The 18,310-nt window shown below is 45.6% G+C and overlaps 1 protein-coding gene across 4 annotated transcripts in view; it reads left to right on the top strand.

The window, feature by feature from the left end:
• The window catches only part of KIAA1549L (KIAA1549 like), a 295,434-nt gene that overhangs the window by 199,873 nt on the left and 77,251 nt on the right, over nt 1-18,310 (top strand). For 2 of the 4 annotated variants that reach the window (XM_067038032.1, XM_067038028.1), the window contains 3 exons: nt 1,401-1,564; nt 7,504-7,694; nt 14,289-14,413. In XM_067038032.1, coding sequence (XP_066894133.1) covers nt 1,401-1,564; nt 7,504-7,694; nt 14,289-14,413 — 480 coding nt within the window. Of the gene's footprint in view, nt 1-1,400; nt 1,565-7,503; nt 7,695-14,285; nt 14,414-18,310 lie in introns of all 4 variants that reach the window. The other 2 variants (XM_067038031.1, XM_067038029.1) reach the window with 1 other exon arrangement.

Here is an 18,310-nt window from a genome sequence, read left to right as displayed (position 1 = left end):
TGAGTCCATGAGATCATCTAGGGAGTGGGAGAGAAGAGAGCTTGTGTGGTATTAACAGTATCACCAAGCTCAAACAGCCAGCTGCAACCATCTTGCCCACCAGATAGACCTGCCATCCGGCCAGGTTACCCATGTCTGCTGGTCGGGGTACCCTCCCCTGGCGTGGATAAATCTTTGGTTCCCTTTTTCTAGATTTTCTGCAGACCCCACTCCCCTCCAATAACTCTTTATTCCTATAAACAATTATTTGGGTTACTGTTTTCTTTGCTCCAGTCCTTTTGATTGGACTGAGGTGTTTCCAAAGCTTCCCCACCTGGGATCCTGGGGGGAGGACTCATTCATCTCACATCAAAGGCTTTTTCTTTTTCTTACATTTTCCTAACCCAGCTTACTAAAAAGTTGAAAGAATTGTACAGTGAACACCCATATTGCTACCACCTCGATTCCACAATTAGCATTTTACTATATTTTAATAATCACATCTCTGTTCATCTATTTTTCCATTCATCTGTTAATCCACCATATTTTTTTGATGTACTTCAAAGTAAGTTGCAAACATCAGTTAGACTTCAACCCAAAACCCTTCAGTATGCATATCATTACCTAGAGTTCAATATTCGTTTGTGATGTTTTAGATAAAATTAACATACAGTGAAATGAACAGCTCTTAACTATACCATTTGATGTTTTGACAAGTGTATACACCTGTGTGGCCCTAACCCCTATCATGATGTAGAGCTTGACCATCAACCTGTTGCCCTTTGCAAGTTAATTAATGCCAGCCCCACCCTCCTTGAGGCACCTACTGTTCTAATAACACATTCTTCCTACTGACAGTCACTTTCATTACTCTATTTCACTCTGGCTCTGAGAATAGCTGGATCGTTTTGATTAGACAAGGCATTTCCATGCCTCCCCAGCCAGCCATGGGGGGCGGCGGGGCAGATCTGTCCACTCAGGTATGTTTTATTCGTTGCTCACTCAGCGGGTGACTTAACTACAATATTTAGAGTCATCTCTCCGTGGCCTTTGCCGCCTGACTGCCCCACTCTTCTTCTCTTGACTCACGGACATTACCAGTGGGGAAACTTGATACCAATCCATCTTCCTCTTCCTCCTCTTAATCATAGTGAAGGTTTGCATTTATTGAGCACCTACTAGGGGCCACACCAAAGCACCACGTGTACCTTGCCTCTCCGATGCCTTGCAACGTGATAGCCCCATTTTACAGATAAGGACACTGAGGCTCAGAGACTCTGAGTAGCTTGCCAAGGCAAGAGCCTTTCGGAGCCCAAACCCTCTCAACCATCTCACGACCTGGGACTGGAGGGCATTTATCTCCTGGTTGATTTCCCCCTCCCGGAGCTCCTTGTCATGTGCTTCCCCCACTCTTCCCGCAGCCGTGGTGAAGAACCCGCCCAACAACCTGTGGATCATCGCCGCGGTGCTGGCGCCCATTGCCGTGGTCACGGTCATCATTATCATCATCACTGCCGTGCTCTGCCGGAAGAACAAGAACGACTTCAAGCCAGACACCATGATGAACCTGCCACAGAGAGCAAAGGTACGAGACGGAAGCTGTGAGGAGAGGGGCAGGAGCCCTGGCCCCTTGGGGCTCCTCCTGCCTTTTCTCTCTCGGCTCTTGAGGTCTTTGCAAGTACCTTCAGAAGCATCCTCATGTTGAAGGAGACCCTTTATTTACTTATTTGAATGTTTTAAAAATTGTGGTAAAATATCCATAACATAAAATTTACCGTCTATCTTAGTCACTTATAAGTGTACAGTTCAGTATTTAGAATATTTGCATTCTTGTGCCACCTTTATTTTTATAATGAGGACACAATAGCTAATGCTCATCTAATGCTCACTCTTTGCCTTAAATGCTTCTCAGGGCTTTGCATATACCAGCAACCCCTAATCTTCCCAGCAACCCTTTGAGGAAGAACATTCTTTTACAGATGAGGAAACAGAGGCACAGAAAACGAGTTGCTAGCTAGACCTGAAAGGGGCCTCAGAGATCATCTGATCTGACACCTTCCCTTTTACAGAGAAGTGACTTCTTCACAATGGCACAGCTAGTAAGTGGTAGAACTGATAGTAGAACCAGGTCTCTTGGCTCCTAACGCAGGGCCCTTTGGGGCACATCAGACCCGCAAAACTTTCCTTCTTCCACTGGCCGGAGTGGCTGATCTTCAAAGGCTGCATGACGGGTGAGCTACAGAAACTTGGCCGGGCAGCCATCAACCCCCAGTTCAGTGGCTCCGCTGAGGACCGGCTGGGAGCCTTGTACACTTTCCACAGCCTCCACAGGGCCGTACCACCCACCTCCAGTGACTGGAAGGAGAATGAACTGAGGAAATTCCAAAGGCTAATTCTCCAGTCACGTAGCTCCCTTCACAATAGGCCCCGAAGGGACTGTAATAACCTGTAATACCCAGTGTTTAAATAATGCTTTACAATATCCTGGGCTAACCTAGGTCTGTCACCTTGTTTGCTCATCACAGTAGCCCTGTGAGGTAGTTTGTAGTCAGGGCAGCATTTATTATTTTCATTTTACTGCAGAGAAACCCAAAGGAAAGAGAGACTGTGGGACTTACTCCACAGCAGTGGGGAGGCCCATATCTGAGTCTTTGGGCTCTGTCTACTTTATACCCCTTCCTGAACTCTGAGATTTGGTGGGTAGAATCCTCTTCCAGCCCTGAACATCTGAGCTTTGTCTACCTGTGCAGGAATGAAACAGCAAATGGCATTTCACATCCACTGGAATGCGTGACGTGGTGATTGTCCTTGCTGGGAGTCAGGCATGTCTAGTTCTTCCTGGATGATCATACCTTGCTTCAGCAAAAGAAATCAAATGAATTTGATTGTTTATTAAACCGAGTCACCTGTTGAGAAGCTGCGGCTTGCTGAGACACTGTCTAGTGAAGAGCCCAACCCCAAAGAATGTCGTTCTGTGTCTGTTGACATAAAGCCACCCGCTGCCCGGACGCGGCATGATGTTGGTAATTACCCAAGCAGTGAAGAATGAAACTATTCTAAGAAGGGGTATTTCATTTCCATCTTAGCTTGGTTACAATCTGAGCCTTGCAGACATAACAGTAATTACCAGAATCTAATTGCAGCTGAGTCCAGGAATGCAAAACATGCCATACTGAGGTTGTAAATGCCATCTTTGTGTGCTAGATGAAGCCAAAATTTTACTCATTTGCCAAGATGAGTTGGGCAGCACATCATTTCAGCATATCTTCTGGCTGGAAAGCTGTCTGAGGCTGGAAGAGATTCATGTTTGTGGGTTTTCATAGCCCCTTTTATGTCCCTTCCCGGCGCACAGCGCTTCAACAGATACCCGGCTGCTGTGGAAAATCAAGCAAATTTATGTTCCCTGAGATGATTGAGTTCACTTGTGTGGGGTGGTGGTGGTTGTTTTCTCCCTCAATGAGACTGGGCTACGCACTTGATTTCCAAAGCCCTTTTATCACGGGAAACCAGCGGGGTGGAACTGCGTCTTTCTTACCGCAGTCCTGCCCGTTGCAACCCAGGGACACTGCAGTGTTTGCAAGAGGAAAGAGCCGCGTGCATCACTTCTCACAACCTTTGTGTGTGAGCAGAATTCATTTAACGCCAAGGGACCAGGCGGGATGAAAAAGTTACCTTTCGCCACCAATCCAGAGACCGGGAGGGTGGTCTCCTAGTCTCCAGGGACACCACTGTGTCTGTAAGGATGCGGGCTGCAGTGCCAGAGGACATGGCTGGGAATCCTTGCTGAGCCTCACTAATAGACTTAACGTCCTAAGAGGAGGTGAGTGTGGCTGTCCCGGGAGCCAAGGCCCAGCCGTGCACGCCCACACCCTTCTGCAGAGACAAGGTACCACAGATGTAACCCTGTTACCATTGCTGTCATCCAGGCTTCGGCAGGTAGAGGTTGAGAAAATGATCAGCGCAGGAGGAGGGCCAGGCGTCATGCCTTTGTCACCTCCTTTCTTCCTAGTTCACTGTTCCCTCCTCTTTGTCATTGGAGTCATAGCCTTTTCCCAGGTTTTCCCTTCAGCTGAAGAGGACATGATCCCCTGGAACAGGCCACCTTAAGAGAAAGTTGTCAGGGCCATATCCAGGTGCAGACTGAGCTTGGAGGGCCTGCACCAGTTGGCACGACCTTCTGCTTGGGATGGGTCTGCTTTAGTCACCCCCTGAAGATGGCCAGCTGTCTCCTGTTTCTCACATATTATCTATATGACCATATTTAACCTCTTTGTGCCTCAATTTTCCCATCTGTGAAATGGGGGTGATAACAGTATTCACTTACAGGTTGTTGTGAGGATTAAGTGAGTTATGTGAATTACTTTGAGTGTACCTGGTACAGAATAAATATTATATATAAGTTGATGTTTATTATTACACGTACTTTCTTCTTAAAAGATCTGGGTAACATGTTTACCTTTGAAATTGTTGGAGATTATTTTGTTTTGATAATTTTACAGAACTCATTAAAGCAACTATAAATGTTTCATGATGTTGTATTAACGGTGTTAGGAGTCACTAGTGTGTGTCCCGTGGGCAGTTAGTTAATCTCAGGTGATTTTCAAGTTGGAGGTTGAAAGACCACTATCCTGTCAGAAGAGTAAGGTACTAGCCTTGAGTCTTTCACCGCTTAGCTGTGTGATCTTGGCCAAGTCACCGAACCTCTCTGAGCTTTTGTTTTCTTACCTATAAAATGAAGACTGTACTGTGTGCCCTGCTTTCCCCATGTGGTTGTTGTGAGAATGAAATGAGACGTCAGTGTTTTGCAGGCTGTAAGTACTGAACATGTACAGGGATTGTTATTATTAACCTAATAACAAGGGCCGCCTTTTAAGCTTGTCATTCCTTAATGTCTCCCTGCTCACCCACCGTCAGCCCAGTCCCCTGAAGTATCTAGCGGGTGACTTCAGCCCAGTGTGAAGGGTGAGAGGCCAAGTTCAGAGAGAGTGAGGCTGAGGGGGGCAAGCCAGAGCTAGCTTGTCCTCCTCACTAGGTTCTTAGGTCATCTTAGCCGCCAGTGCAGTCTCCTAGTACCTCACACACAGGCCAGGAGTCTCAACACGGGAGCCAGGCCAAGTGTGGTAGAAGATGCCCGACCAAGATGGCGGGCTGCAGAAGGAGAGGAGAGGCCGTGGGAAGAACCATCAAGCAGTGGTTGGGTGTTCTGGCTCTGGGTCATATAGTACTGGGTTCAAATCCCGACTCTACCGTAGACCAGCTGTGTGAGCCTGGGGAAGTTGCTGAACCTTTCAACCTCAGTTTCTTCATCTTTAAAATGGGGAACCATACCAATACCTACCTCCTTGAACTGCAGTGAGGATGAAATGACCTACTTTTTGCAACATATTCGATACTGTACCAGTAATATCAAGTGAAGCTGAAACTGTGAGCTCCTTGAGGGTAGGGGGCCAGTTATTATTCACCTTTATGTTTCTAGCACCAAGCGCAGTCCCTGACACAAGCCAGTGCTCAGTAACTAGAATTGGAACAAAACTGAATAGGGTAATGGGAGGATGGGGGTATGGCAGAAAAGGGACCCACAGGAGATAAGGATGGGCCCATGGGTTCAGACACAATGTGAAGGGTCTTGAGTGCCTTGCCAAAGGGTTTGGGTGCCATGGAGTGTTTTTAATGAGGGAGTGATGATGACCCGACATGGTTCTAAGGGAGATAACTTTGGAGGCTTGTCCAGGGTGGGCCTGGAAAGGAGCAGAATGGAAGTAACAAGGCCAGGGCAGGGTCAGTACAACAGTGGACCTGGAGAGAAAAGGTCAGCTTCCAGAAACATCTCAGTTGAATTCAATTGGTGATCAGTTGTTTGTAGGAGAAGCAGGTGAGTCAGTATTCTAGGAACATCAGCACATCATCTGAAGGCTCCTTTGTATTTCATGTACCACAAAGGGAGGGGAGGGAAATGAACAAACACTATTTCAGAAGCACATTCCCAGATCTTAGCATAGAATTTTAGTGGTTACCATGTGGGTCAGAGCGTGAGTGTCTCAGAGAAGAGGGGCCAGTGACCACACCTCCCAGAGTGAGTTATCCAGGGAACTGTCCGTGGCTGTACTACAGACAGCTTGAAATAAGGAAGCTTTGCTGGATTTAGCGATAAAACTCCATCCTATTCTGAGACACTATTTGATGGGTTGGGCCACGGTCTTAGACCATTAAATCTGGCTGGAACCTTCCTGTTACAATTCTTAGCTAAGTAACCTGCTGAAAGAGGAACTTCTGATCATATCAAGTTCTGATAGAACCCAAACAACAGAGGTTAAGTTTCATCCCATATTTTCTTAAGGAGAATCCACTGATGTCCATTTCACCGGGCCTATGATTTAGTAGGCAGGAAAGCAGCATTAACTAATATTGATTGAGCCCTCACTGTGTGTCAGGTACTTAGCTAAATGCTGGACTTGAATTTACTTATCTAATCTACGCAGCATCCCTTTGAGGGTGGTTAAATATCACTCTCACAGACATACACATTTGATCCTGTTCACACTGTTATTCTCTCCATTTTATAGGTGAGGAAACATGTGCAGAGAATTTTAGTAACTTGCCCAAGGTCACCCAGCTAATACATGTCAGAGCCAGGATTTGAATCCAGGCTGTCTGCTTTTGGAGCTGCTGATCTTAACCCCCAAATCGTATTGCCTCAAATCTGTGTTGTGCTGCTTTGGGGTGTCAAGCAGAATAGAGACAGTCACAGGAATTGTTTAAATATGCTTCTTGATTTTTTCATTACCCCACGAATAAATGTCTGTTGGGTTTTGCTCACAGCTGCCCTATTCACTTGGGATTTCAGACATTGTACACAAAAGCCTTGCTAAATTTTCAGTAATGAATTACAGGACAGCCAGCCTGCTTAAGGGAGAGGGCTGGATTAAAGAGTGATTCCATTTTATTATTAATAATTGTACTGCCTCGCATGTGGTAGCACATTTCCTCCCTCTGTTTTCAGATCTGTGATCCCCTTTAATACTCAAGGGTGGTGGAGGTAAAGCAGATATGATTATCTTCATTTCTCAGATGAGACAACTGAGGTTCAGAGTTCAAGTGACTTGGCAAAGCCACACACCTGCTATTACACAGGATTTAAGGGATGACAAAATATTCCTAGGTAGGAGAAGATGCGGGACCTGTTTAATGTAGCAATTAAGAGCTTCTAATGAGCAGTATCCTGTGACTTAAAATAAGTGGTCTAAAATCCTTGTAAGTATTTGTTCTCACACACATATTTGCATCTTGTTTATGCTAGTCATTTTTCTGAGTCTTATCTATAGAGATTCTGTAGCTAGGTGGAATTAACACGGGTTTTGATTTTGCAGAGACAGAAATTATGATGGAGATTTATGTTAACTCTTGTTCATCAGACAGCTCAGTATGGTCCCATCACATGCACTTTCCCACCTGTCTTCTCTTAAAGCTGCTGTGAGCCTCTTGCTTTGCCAGAAACGTGACTGCAAATCTGTTTCCTCTTTGCAGCCTGTGCAGGGCTTTGATTATGCTAAGCAGCACCTGGGCCAGCAAGGGGCGGACGAAGAGGTCATCCCCGTGACTCAGGAAACGGTGGTCCTCCCGCTGCCTGTTAGAGATGCTCCCGCCTCTCAGGAAAGGGATGCCCCCCAGGATGGAAGCACTATCAAGACGGCCAGATCCATCGAAACCAGAAAGAGGTAGGCACGGTGCCAGCTTCTGCCTCTCTGTGTCAGCAAGAGAAATAATTGATGGGGAGAACAGCTGAAGCCCTCAAGTTAATTCCTCTGTTCTCTTTTAAAATTCCCCTTCGTGCTTGTTTTGAATATCTGAGAAGGAGACTAAGGGAGATGATAAGAATCACAATACCTGCTTCTCATGAGCCACTCATTGTAAGGTTTTAGATGCCTGATCAACCACAACGGAAGAGGTTTAGCTCTTATATTTATTATAACAAATTTGGCACTGATGTCACACTTGTATTTTTAATTTATCTTAAGAGCAGTGCCTTTGGTTCAGGATAGCTGTATTTTATCTGTCAATTTCTCTATAGAGCTTATGATTTTAGTTCAAAAACCATTTATTGAGTTTTTACTATGAACAGAGCACTTTGACAGGCATTGGAAGGACTACAAAAAGGTTTAAGATTGACTCCTGACCCCGAACATCTCATGATGGAAAGACAGAAAGAAATTGCTGGAATATCAAACGTGATGGGCAGGTGCCCACAGTGGAATCTGAACCAAGTCCTGGGGAAAAGAGAGGAGGAAGAATTTAATTCTGATGAGGGAAAACGTCGTGGAGGAGGTTATGTTGTAGCCAAGCCTTGAAGGGCAAGTGGGATGCCCATAGGTGGGAAGAGATAAAGGCATCCAGGCTGGCAGAGCCAGGAGAGATATGGACATCCATGCTCATTTAATAATGAGTGTCTCTGGGGCTTAGAGCTCACAGTGCTTGGGATATAGTGAAAGATGAAACCAGAAGATAGATGAAAACTGTGGAGGGTCTTAACTGCCAGCCAAAGGAGTTTGACCTTTATTCTCTAGGCACTGAAAGTTCTTCAGGAAGACAGTGATGTCCAGCCTGTATCTTAGAAAGACTACTCCCACGGCAATGTGGATGATAGATGGGAGAGGTTAGGCTAGAGGGCAGGGGCTTGTTAGGACTTTGCAATAGGCTCACAGAGAGGTAATAAACTCTCTGGCCAGCCCTGATGTCTGGCTAAACCAGCTCCCATCGCCAAGCTTGCCTGGGACCACAGTGGCGGCTGGAAAAGCTACATCCTCTCTCCCTCCTTCCCTCCCTTCACCTGACATATGTTTCGATTGCTTGCTATCTACTAGGCACTAGGGATACTGCAGCAAACAAGACGAAGTTCCTCCTCCCGTGGTGCTTACAATTTGGTAGGGAGAGATAGACAATAAACACATAGAGAAATAGAAGTATAGTAGGTTGGGTGGTGATGAGTGCAAAGAAGAAAACCAAAGCATGGTAAGGGAATGCAGAGCTGGAGAGGGGAACATGAGGCTATTTTAGCAGGAAGTTGGGGAAGGCCTCTCCGATAAAGTGACATTTGAGGAAGACCTGATTGAAATGATGTGTAAGCCTTGAGGTTATCTCGCAGAAAAACTTTCCAAGCAGATGGAACAGTGTGTACAAAGCCCAGGGGAGGGAACTTCTTGACTTGCTTAAGGAAGAGCATGAAGGCCAAAGAGGCTGATATGAACTAGGGCGGAAGTGGTAGCAGGTGGGCCAGAGGAGCTACCTGAGGTTGAGCGTGTCAGGCTTTATAGACCAAAGTCAGGACTTGAGATTTTGTTGTGAATAAAGATCAGAAGTCATTGGAAGGTTCTGAGAACAGTGATGGGATGTGACTTGCAATTTTAAAGGTGCACTATGGCTGCCATGTGGAAATAGACTGTAGAGAAGCAGAATAGAAGCAGAGAGACCCATTAGGAAGCTATTGCAAGAGTCCAGGTGAGAGATGGTGGTGTGGACCAGGGCGTGGAGGTGGAAGAAGTGATTGGGTTCTAGAGATGTTTAGAAGGAAGAGATGACAAGATTTGCTGATAGATTGTTGTGGGGTATGGAACTAGAGAGGGATGAATTTGCCATTTATTGTGCTGGGGGAGACCAGAGGAGAAGTTCGTAGGGGACGATCAAGAGTATGGATGTGGGTATGTTAAGTTTGAGATGCTCATGAGACATGCAAGTGGAGATGTTGAGAGCTCAGTTAACCATATGAGTCTGGAGTTCAGAGGAGAGGTCCAGAGTAGAAATATAAATGTAGGAGCTGTCAGCGTTTGGTTATAAAAAGCTCTGAGACTAGATGGGCACCTAGGAGAGTGTAGATAGAGAAGAAATCAAAGAACTGATCCCTGGGACATTGCAATGATTAGAGGTCCAGATAATGAAGACGGATCAGCAAAAGAGTCTGAAAAGCATCAGTAAGAAAGGCACAAGGAGAGCGAAGCAAGAGTGGAATCTGAGAGGCCAAGAGAAGGGAGTCATTGCAGGAGGAAGGAAGGATTGTTTGTATCAAATATATAAATTTTGCACTGGAGTCAAGCAGCAAGGCTCTGTGCTTTTCTCTAGGAGATCTTGGTACTTAAGAAAGAAGTGCAGAGAAACAGGGATGGATTTCAGCTAGTGTGGGAAAGAATGTTGAGGGCATGTGGATTAATTATCTGTTGCCCTGTAACAAACCACTCTAAAGCTTATCAGCTTAAAACAACAACCATGTATTTAGCTCATGATTTTTGGTGGGTCAGCAGTTTAGGCTGAGCTCAGCTGGGTCGTTCTTCTAGTCTGAACTAGGCTTGGCTGATCTCAGCTGGGCTCACTCATGCATCTTTAGTCAAGTGGAAGGCCTGCTGGGCTGGCTTGTTGATGACAGCCTTGTCTGGGGTGGCCAGGTAACTGGGACCTCTTGACATGTGGTCTTGAACCCTCCAGCAGGCTAGCCCTGACTTTCTCACAAGGTGGTTATAGGGTTCCAAGAGCAGTAAGAAAAGGAGCCCCAAACAAGCTTCAAGTCTCTGCTAGTGTCATGTTTGCTACTGTCCTGTTGGCCGAAGCAAAACACATCGTCAAGACCAGAGTCAGTGTGGGAGGGGACTACCCTAAGCTTGCTTACTGGGAGGTGTGAACAAATTGGGACCTTAACTGCAACAGTCCACCCCAGCATGCAGTTGAAACATACAGAGAAGCAATGGATGATTTATCTGAGTTGACTGGCAAGTAGTATTATCTATAGTAATTATTCTCATTATGATCTTTGCCAAGTATCATAAAGGCGTGTTAACAGTTTATCACCTATTTAGAGGACACTGAAAAGAAATAAATAGGATTACTAAAATTAGAATATTAACATAGCACTGCACTGCCAGGAAGAATAGACACTTTTCCACCCATTCTAGTTGAGTGGTTTAAATTGTACTAAGATTTCTTTTAAAAAAAATTGTTTTAGAACAAGCTATTTTTTTTTCTTAAATTTGCAAGGAGTCTACTCTTGCTGATCAAATTTAAATACTTAACCTCAGATTTTTATTAATATTAGCTTATGAAACAAATACAAATAAAGAAAACAATGCCTACCCTATTGAATGATTTCTCCATTTGCTTCATCATTTTACCATAACAATGTAATTTTATTAAAGACTGGCTATATCATTGCCATAGCTGTGGGAGAAACTTCACCTTTGTTCAAGTTCAGCTGATCACAGGAATTTCTGATCATTTGGGAAGATTTTAGGATGCCACATCCAAGAGCAAGCCCGTCACGCATCTGTATTTCTAGCTTCCCCAACTTGCCACTTCAGTTTCCTCATTCCTGCTAGAGCAGGACTGCATGACCCTTCAGAATGGGCCCGTTAGGGCTTCCCTGGTGGCGCAGTGGTTGAGGGTCCGCCTGCCGATGCAGGGGGCACGGGTTCGTGCCCAGGTCCGGGAAGACCCCACATGCCGCGGAGTAGCTGGGCCCGTGAGCCATGGCCGCTGAGCCTGCGCGTCCGGAGCCTGTGCTCCGCAACGGGAGAGGCCACAACAGAGAGAGGCTCGCGTACCGCCAAAAAAAAAAAAAAAAAAGCCAGAAAATTGTTTCAGGATCAAATGAGGGAAAGGGTATGCAGATGCTACAAAACCCATTAAATATTTTGTTCATGTGAAATAGGTTGCAAGGAGCCTTTCCTTCTGGACCTCAGTGAAAGTCTCTTTGTGCCAACGAAGCCAGTTGGAGGAGTAGGGATCATTAACTGTGAGGTTCTGAAAACGATCCAAAAGTGTGTGTGTGTTTGCACACCCAGCACTCAGCGATCCAACAGTTAATGCCTCATTCATATTTTCCTGGACTACATTCTTTGTATTACTTTTATGGTGAAAGAGATTGTGGCCAAATAAACTGGGAAGTGCTGAATTAAACACAACAAAATGAGTGTCTTTCTGACAGGACTGATGAGAGCCTTTGATATGCTGATGTGCTGTAGGAATATCCAAAGAGGGAGTGTAGTAATTGACATCTCCCACACTCATGCTTGTCTGTGCATCCTTGGCAGGGAGCATCTCCCGTGGCCCCAGCGGTGCTCTGGGGAACGCTCGTGGCTGACTCTGCCTTATCCCGTGGTTGTGAGCAGGCACTTGCATTGTGCGTGGTTTTCAGGGTGCTAAAGTGCACAAAAGTGTACGGGACTGAGAATCCCAAATTCCCAGAGGATGAGAGGGGGATGGGAGGAGGAAGAGGAGCATCCACCAGGATTCCCAGCATCCACTCAAGAAGCTGCTTACTTATGGGTCAAGGGCTGCATTTTGTTTGAATTTTATTTTATTTCTTTATACAGCAGGTTCTTATTAGTTGTCTATTTTATACATATTAGTGTATATATGTCAATCCCGATCTCCCAATTCATCCCACCACCACCACCCCCCGCTTTCCCCCCTTGGTGTCCATACGTTTGTTCTCTACATCTGTGTCTCTATTTCTGTGTTGCAAAGCGGTTCTGTTTCATTTTTCTAGATTCCACATATATGCGTTAATATATGATATTTGTTTTTCTCTTTCTGACTGACTTCACTCTGTATGACAGTCTCTAGGTCCATCCACGTCTCTACAAATGACCCAATTTCGTTCCTTTTTATGGCTGAGGAATATTCCATTGTATATATGTACACATCTTCTTTATCCATTCGTCTGTCGATGGGCATTTAAGTTGTTTCCATGTCCTGGCTATTGCAAACAGTGCTGCAATGAACATTGGGGTGCATGTGTCTTTTTGAACTATGGTTTTCTCTGGGTAGATGCCCAGTAGTGGGATTGCTGGGTCACATGGTAATTCTATTTTTAGTTTTTTCAGGAACCTCCACACTGTTCTCCATAGTGGCTGGATCCATTTACATTCCCACCAACAGTGCAAGAGGGTTCCCTTTTCTCCACGCCCTCTCCAGCATTTGTTGTTTGTAGATTTTCTGATGATGGCCATTCTGACCCGTGTGAGGTGATAACCTCGTTGTAGTTTTGATTTGCATTTCTCTAATAATTAGTGATGTTGAGCAGCTTTTCATGTGCCTCTTGGCCATCTGTATGTCTTCTTTGGAGAAACGTCTATGTAGATCTTCTGAAGGGCTGCATTTTATTCCAGTCAGTTTTCCATTGTAGGGGCCAGATGCCAGTAGGTGCTGAATTTGGACAATTGACATCAGAACAACAAAGGATTTGGTGAACCTCTGCCTAGCTGCTTCCTGATTGTCTCCCACAGAGGGGAAGGCAGTGGGTCTTAGCTCAGCCCACCCACAGGCTGATGTGATCCAAGGAGCCTGAGCCTTAGCAGGGGTTCCCAAGAACCCATTTTCCCACAGGTTCCAGAACACCAGTGAGTGGCCCCGATGGAAGGTGAGAAGGCCCTGTGGCTTGCCCCGTGTAAGGCCTGCCTCATCTGGGACATTGTAGGAGACAGAACGGGAAGGGGCTCTGGCCTGTGGCGAAAGCTCCTACCCGCAGGGGGAGTCCTGGCTTCCAGGGCTGATTCGCCTCTCCCAACTCTGTCCTGGACAAAACACCTCGCCTCCTGAAATTCCTCACTTGCTAACAAAGGTGACGATCACCACCTCAGTGAGTTGTCATAAGGATGCATTAACAGTTTGAAAGCATTCAGCACTGTCCTTGGCACATGGTAGGTGCTTGTGATGGGGAGCTTTTGGAGGACATGGGTGGTGTCTTCATATCTCTATACACCTGTATAGCTGACACAAATCCCAGCACAGAAGAGGTGCACATAAAGTCTTTCCTGAATGAATGAATAGCTCAAATTGGTAGATTCAAATGTAAGTGACTGCCAGTTAGCTTGAGTGACTTAATCTTTAGGAGTCAAGTTATATTCTGTAAAGAGACCAGCCGAAGAGAACCATGTTTTATGCATGTCCCTCAAGATGCCATGTGAATCAAACACTCTGCAACACTATCCAAAGTGCCGCGTTTTAAAAAGAGGGCACGCTTACAAACGCCATCACTGCCTTGTCCCTAGTCACTGGGGGTTCATGAAAAAGAGATGGGAATGGAGGGCTGCGCTCATTGAACTTCTCTGTAGAGCTCAGCACTGGTAAACCCACTTCACGACAGCCAGGTCCTTAACCCATGCTGTGTGTTGGGTTTGTTTTTCTCCTTTTCCTGTATCGTGTCTTCTTTGTGGATAAAACCGGAACGAAAGGCTGCAGACACAAACTGTGCGAATAAAATAACCTTGAGAGGAGGCTGCTCTAGTTGAAACTTACTGTCTCCCTGTTGCTATGGTTACCTCCAGCAGGTCGCCCAGTGAGAATGGCTCTGTCATCAGCAACGAATCAGGGAAGCCCAGCTCGGGGAGGCGCTCACCCCAGAATGTAATGGCACAGCAGAAAGTGACAAAGGAGGAGGCATGGAAGAGAAATGGTGAGAAGCCTTCCCTGCCGAGTAGCACCCCCAAGCCCAGCGCACTCGTGCACGCATGCACGTGCACAGGCTCGCGCACCAGTGTGCTTTAAACCACCGCCCACTCTTCTCTCTACTGTGTCCCGCAAAGGTCCTACCTACCTCTTGAGGTAGTGCCTCACGCCCTTCCCTGAGTTACTCTGTTTCACTTCCTGTGCCCTCTGTGCTTATGGAATTGTGCAGGGCCTGCGAAAAACCCTATACAGATTGAGCTGATATTTGCTTAGAAATTTTTCTCATTTGGGGGTGAATTGCCTTGATTTGTAGCACCAGGTCCACGAGGGTGCCAGGTTTCTGAAACGCTGCTTGTCTTGGAGAGCCCCCCTCATTTTCTTGCCCCGACTCACTTGATAAGTTTCAGGGCTTCAGTCTGTACCAGTGAGTCCAGGTATTACAGATCCACCTCTCCCAGGAGAATCAAGACAGTAATAAATCTGTCATCATAAAAATCAGCCTGGGCTTCCCTGGTGGCGCAGTGGTTGGGAGTCCGCCTGCCGATGCAGGGGACGCGGGTTCGTGCCCCGGTCCGGGAAGATCCCACATGCCGCTGAGCGGCTGGGCCCGTGAGCCATGGCTGCTGAGCCTGCGCGTCCGGAGCCTGTGCTCCGCAACGGGAGAGGCCGCAACAGTGAGAGGCCTGCGTACCGCAAAAAAAAAAAAAAAAAATCAGCCTGTGCTTGTCTTTATTCTCCAGGGAAACTTAACTGTTTAGTTTCTCCCTCGTGCAGATCTTTTCACCACCTATAAAGGATTGGTGTTGGGGGTTATTTACAAGTTGTCAGAGCCGCCTTAGTGTGCCGTGGCACCACCTGTAGATCTCATCTCTTAGACATCATTATGCAGCCTCCCTCCTCCTGATCCCACTTTTGCTCTGAGCCTCATCTCCACTCGGTCCTTCTGTGTGTGATGCTGGCTTACTAAAGCCCAGATTCACGGAACCAGTGCTGCTACTCAGAGCAGGGAAAATTCCTTTTGGATATCAAAGGGTTGTAGGTGGAGTCCTACGGAAATGCTGGGTGAAAAGGCAAACAATCTGGCACTCTGGTGAGCTGTGCTTCCCTTTTACAGGAATTTGATGAAGTGTGGTTCAGGACTCTCCCTTGAAACTAGTGCCAGAATATTCTTTTGTTTTCGAACGTCACTCACTTCTTCCTTTTTTCTGACCAAAAAAGAAAGAATGGTACAGTGGATTTGTCTTCTGCGTGGAAAATGTGGTCCCTGTTTCCATTTCCAACCATTATATAAAGCATTCCTTTAAACTATCAAACTGATTTGATTCTTACATTTTTTCTTTTCCTGATCCACCCTCCCCCGCCATGCCACGCAGAGACTGTGCTTTCCCTGCCAGAATCAGGGTGTGACCTGTGGAATATCACTCTACAGGGACCACCAGAAATCCTGCCCATCGGCAGTCTGCCAGGGCAGCTCACAGCGGGCCACAGGAGCTGTGGCTTATCCGGGGAGATGTGAACTTAGCCACTTTCTCCTCTTTCCTCCCAGAGTGAGTTGCTGAGGAAGGTGGACAGAGTGGGGCAACCCAGAGACAATGCAGTGAAGCCATAGGGGAAGGATGTTTTAACCAACTGCGGTGACCGCCGTTGCCTCTAACCGAGATGCCCTCCTACTCCCATCACACCCCTCCTTCCCTCCTTCCTTTATATTCTTCCCGGAAATGTATAAAGTCGAGTCAAAGTCCATCCTCCTCCAGATACCCCATCACCCACCCCAGTCCTCAAATGACCTTGAATAACTCAGTGTGTGTCTCTCTCAGACCTTTTTACTATGCATATGACAACACACATGTATCAACACACGTTTTTTGTTGTATTGCTTTATTTTATTTTGTGCAGTGGGATCGATGTACATACTGTTCTGTGCCCTTTTTCTTGCTTAAAAATATGCAATATACAGACTCCTCTGTCAGTATATACCCACTGACAAGATGATGCCTTTCCCGGTGCCCTGCGTTTAATCTGTAGAAGAGGAGGGGGCGGGGTCAGTTTCAGACCCCATCACTCCCCACCCGGCTGGTGAGGCACTGACTTCCCTAAATGTTCCCACTGACTTTCCTGTCCTTGTTTTCCCACCCTCTCTACCTGCCTTCTCATTCTTTTTTTTTTTTTTTAAACATCTTTATTGGAGTATAACTGTTTTACAATAGTGTGTTAGTTTTTCCTTTACAACAAAGTGAATCAGTTATACATATACATATGTTCCCATATCTCTTCCCTCTTGCATCACCCTCTCTCCCACCCTCCCTATCCCACCTGCCTTCTCATTCTGTTTAGGTCACTTTGATTATTTAAATATCAGGCTCAGAAATAACAACAGCCGGGTGCATGAATAAAATGCAATTACTGTACCAGGTTGAGGTTTATAACGTGTTTGTTTTATTAAAAAGCCATCCTTTCTCCAAGTTTACAGCGCTTCATTGCCCTTTATTTTTGCCAGAAGTAAACCCAGTGAATTTTCAGACTTGGTTACTTCTCTTTGACCAAACGTTCTCATTCAGTGAGGTTTCACTTTGAAAATTTCAAATAGAAATGAGAGAACCAACTCGTTTAATGTAAAATTCAACAGATGCTGAAGCATGTCAGAATTCTAGACTGGACCTTCAATGGAACCAACACTTGTCCTTTTTTTTTTTTTTATCACAGGGCTCCACTTTATCACAATACTAGGTTAGAGTTCACCAAAAATATCAATAGCATATTTTATTGGATTAGAAACTGAACAGAAGGAGGGAAGGAAGGAGAGAGGGAGAGAAGGAAGAAAGGAAGGAAGGAAATCACGTTGAATGGACTTGTGGAAAAACTAAAAGGTGTAGTTCCATCACATTGTCAGCTTGCAAAAAGTACTTGATTGTGTGAATGTAGCCTCTGAGAATAGATTATTCTCTTGGTATGGAATAATCAGAAGTTGTTTTTATGGCTTAGTATCCATTCTAGAGGTTAGGGTTACTGAGGTTAATTAATAAATGTTCATGTACCAGGCTATCATTCTAAAACTCTTCTTGTTTTCCACCAGGTTTGTTGCATATGTGGCTTCTAATTTTCTACTTTTTTGTGAAAATAAGACCTTTCAGAGGAAAAGACACTATTCTACTAGCAACATGGCTTGGGGTGGGGGGGGGGTACTTATAGCTCAATGGCCTCTTTAGTTACCATAACTGCAGGCAGTTTTGGAGTCTGTTTCAAGGTGATGTTTAAATATAAGTGGGAAAGGTAGATGTGAGAGCTAGGATTTTTTTTTGTTTTTTTTTTAAGCTGCTCCGCGGCACGTGGGATCCTCCCGGTCCGGGGCACGAACCCGTGTCCCCTGCATCGGCAGGCGGACTCTCAACCACTGCGCCGCCAGGGAAGCCCGCGAGCTAGGATTTTGAAAGCAAAACAATTTGGCATTCTCTCAACTAAATACAGATACTTAAACTTCTGAACCCAAACCAATGTCACCTTAGAAAGAGTGTTTTCCAGGAAAGAGTTAAAAATGAATTCAAGGTGAGAACATTATGTATTTATACCTTCAGTCATTTAGAAGAAAGAACCTCCATAAACCCTTAAGGGTGCACCTTCCTTTAAGATACCAAGATCTCACAGCCAGATTTCAGCATCTAATCACACCTTGCCTCCTAGTTGTCGTGGGGCAGGTGGGACAGGAGGAGGACAAGGATCAGAGAGCTTAGAGGATGAATCACTACTTTCTTAGTAGGGGCCCTTGAGGATTTGTCAGAAATATTAGCTCAAAAACAGTTTCAGTTTATTCTTTCTTTGCCTTCCCAGTGAGATGAAGACTCACTTATTATTTGATAAGCAACACCAGAGGGCAGTGATTCTAGTTGTACATTATTTGTCTTTGAGC

Source organism: Kogia breviceps, chromosome 7 (genome assembly GCF_026419965.1).
Source record: "Kogia breviceps isolate mKogBre1 chromosome 7, mKogBre1 haplotype 1, whole genome shotgun sequence".
Taxonomy (NCBI): domain Eukaryota; kingdom Metazoa; phylum Chordata; class Mammalia; order Artiodactyla; family Physeteridae; genus Kogia; species Kogia breviceps.
The sequence above is the reverse complement of the archived record's forward strand: the minus strand, read 5'-3'. Positions and strand labels throughout refer to the sequence as shown.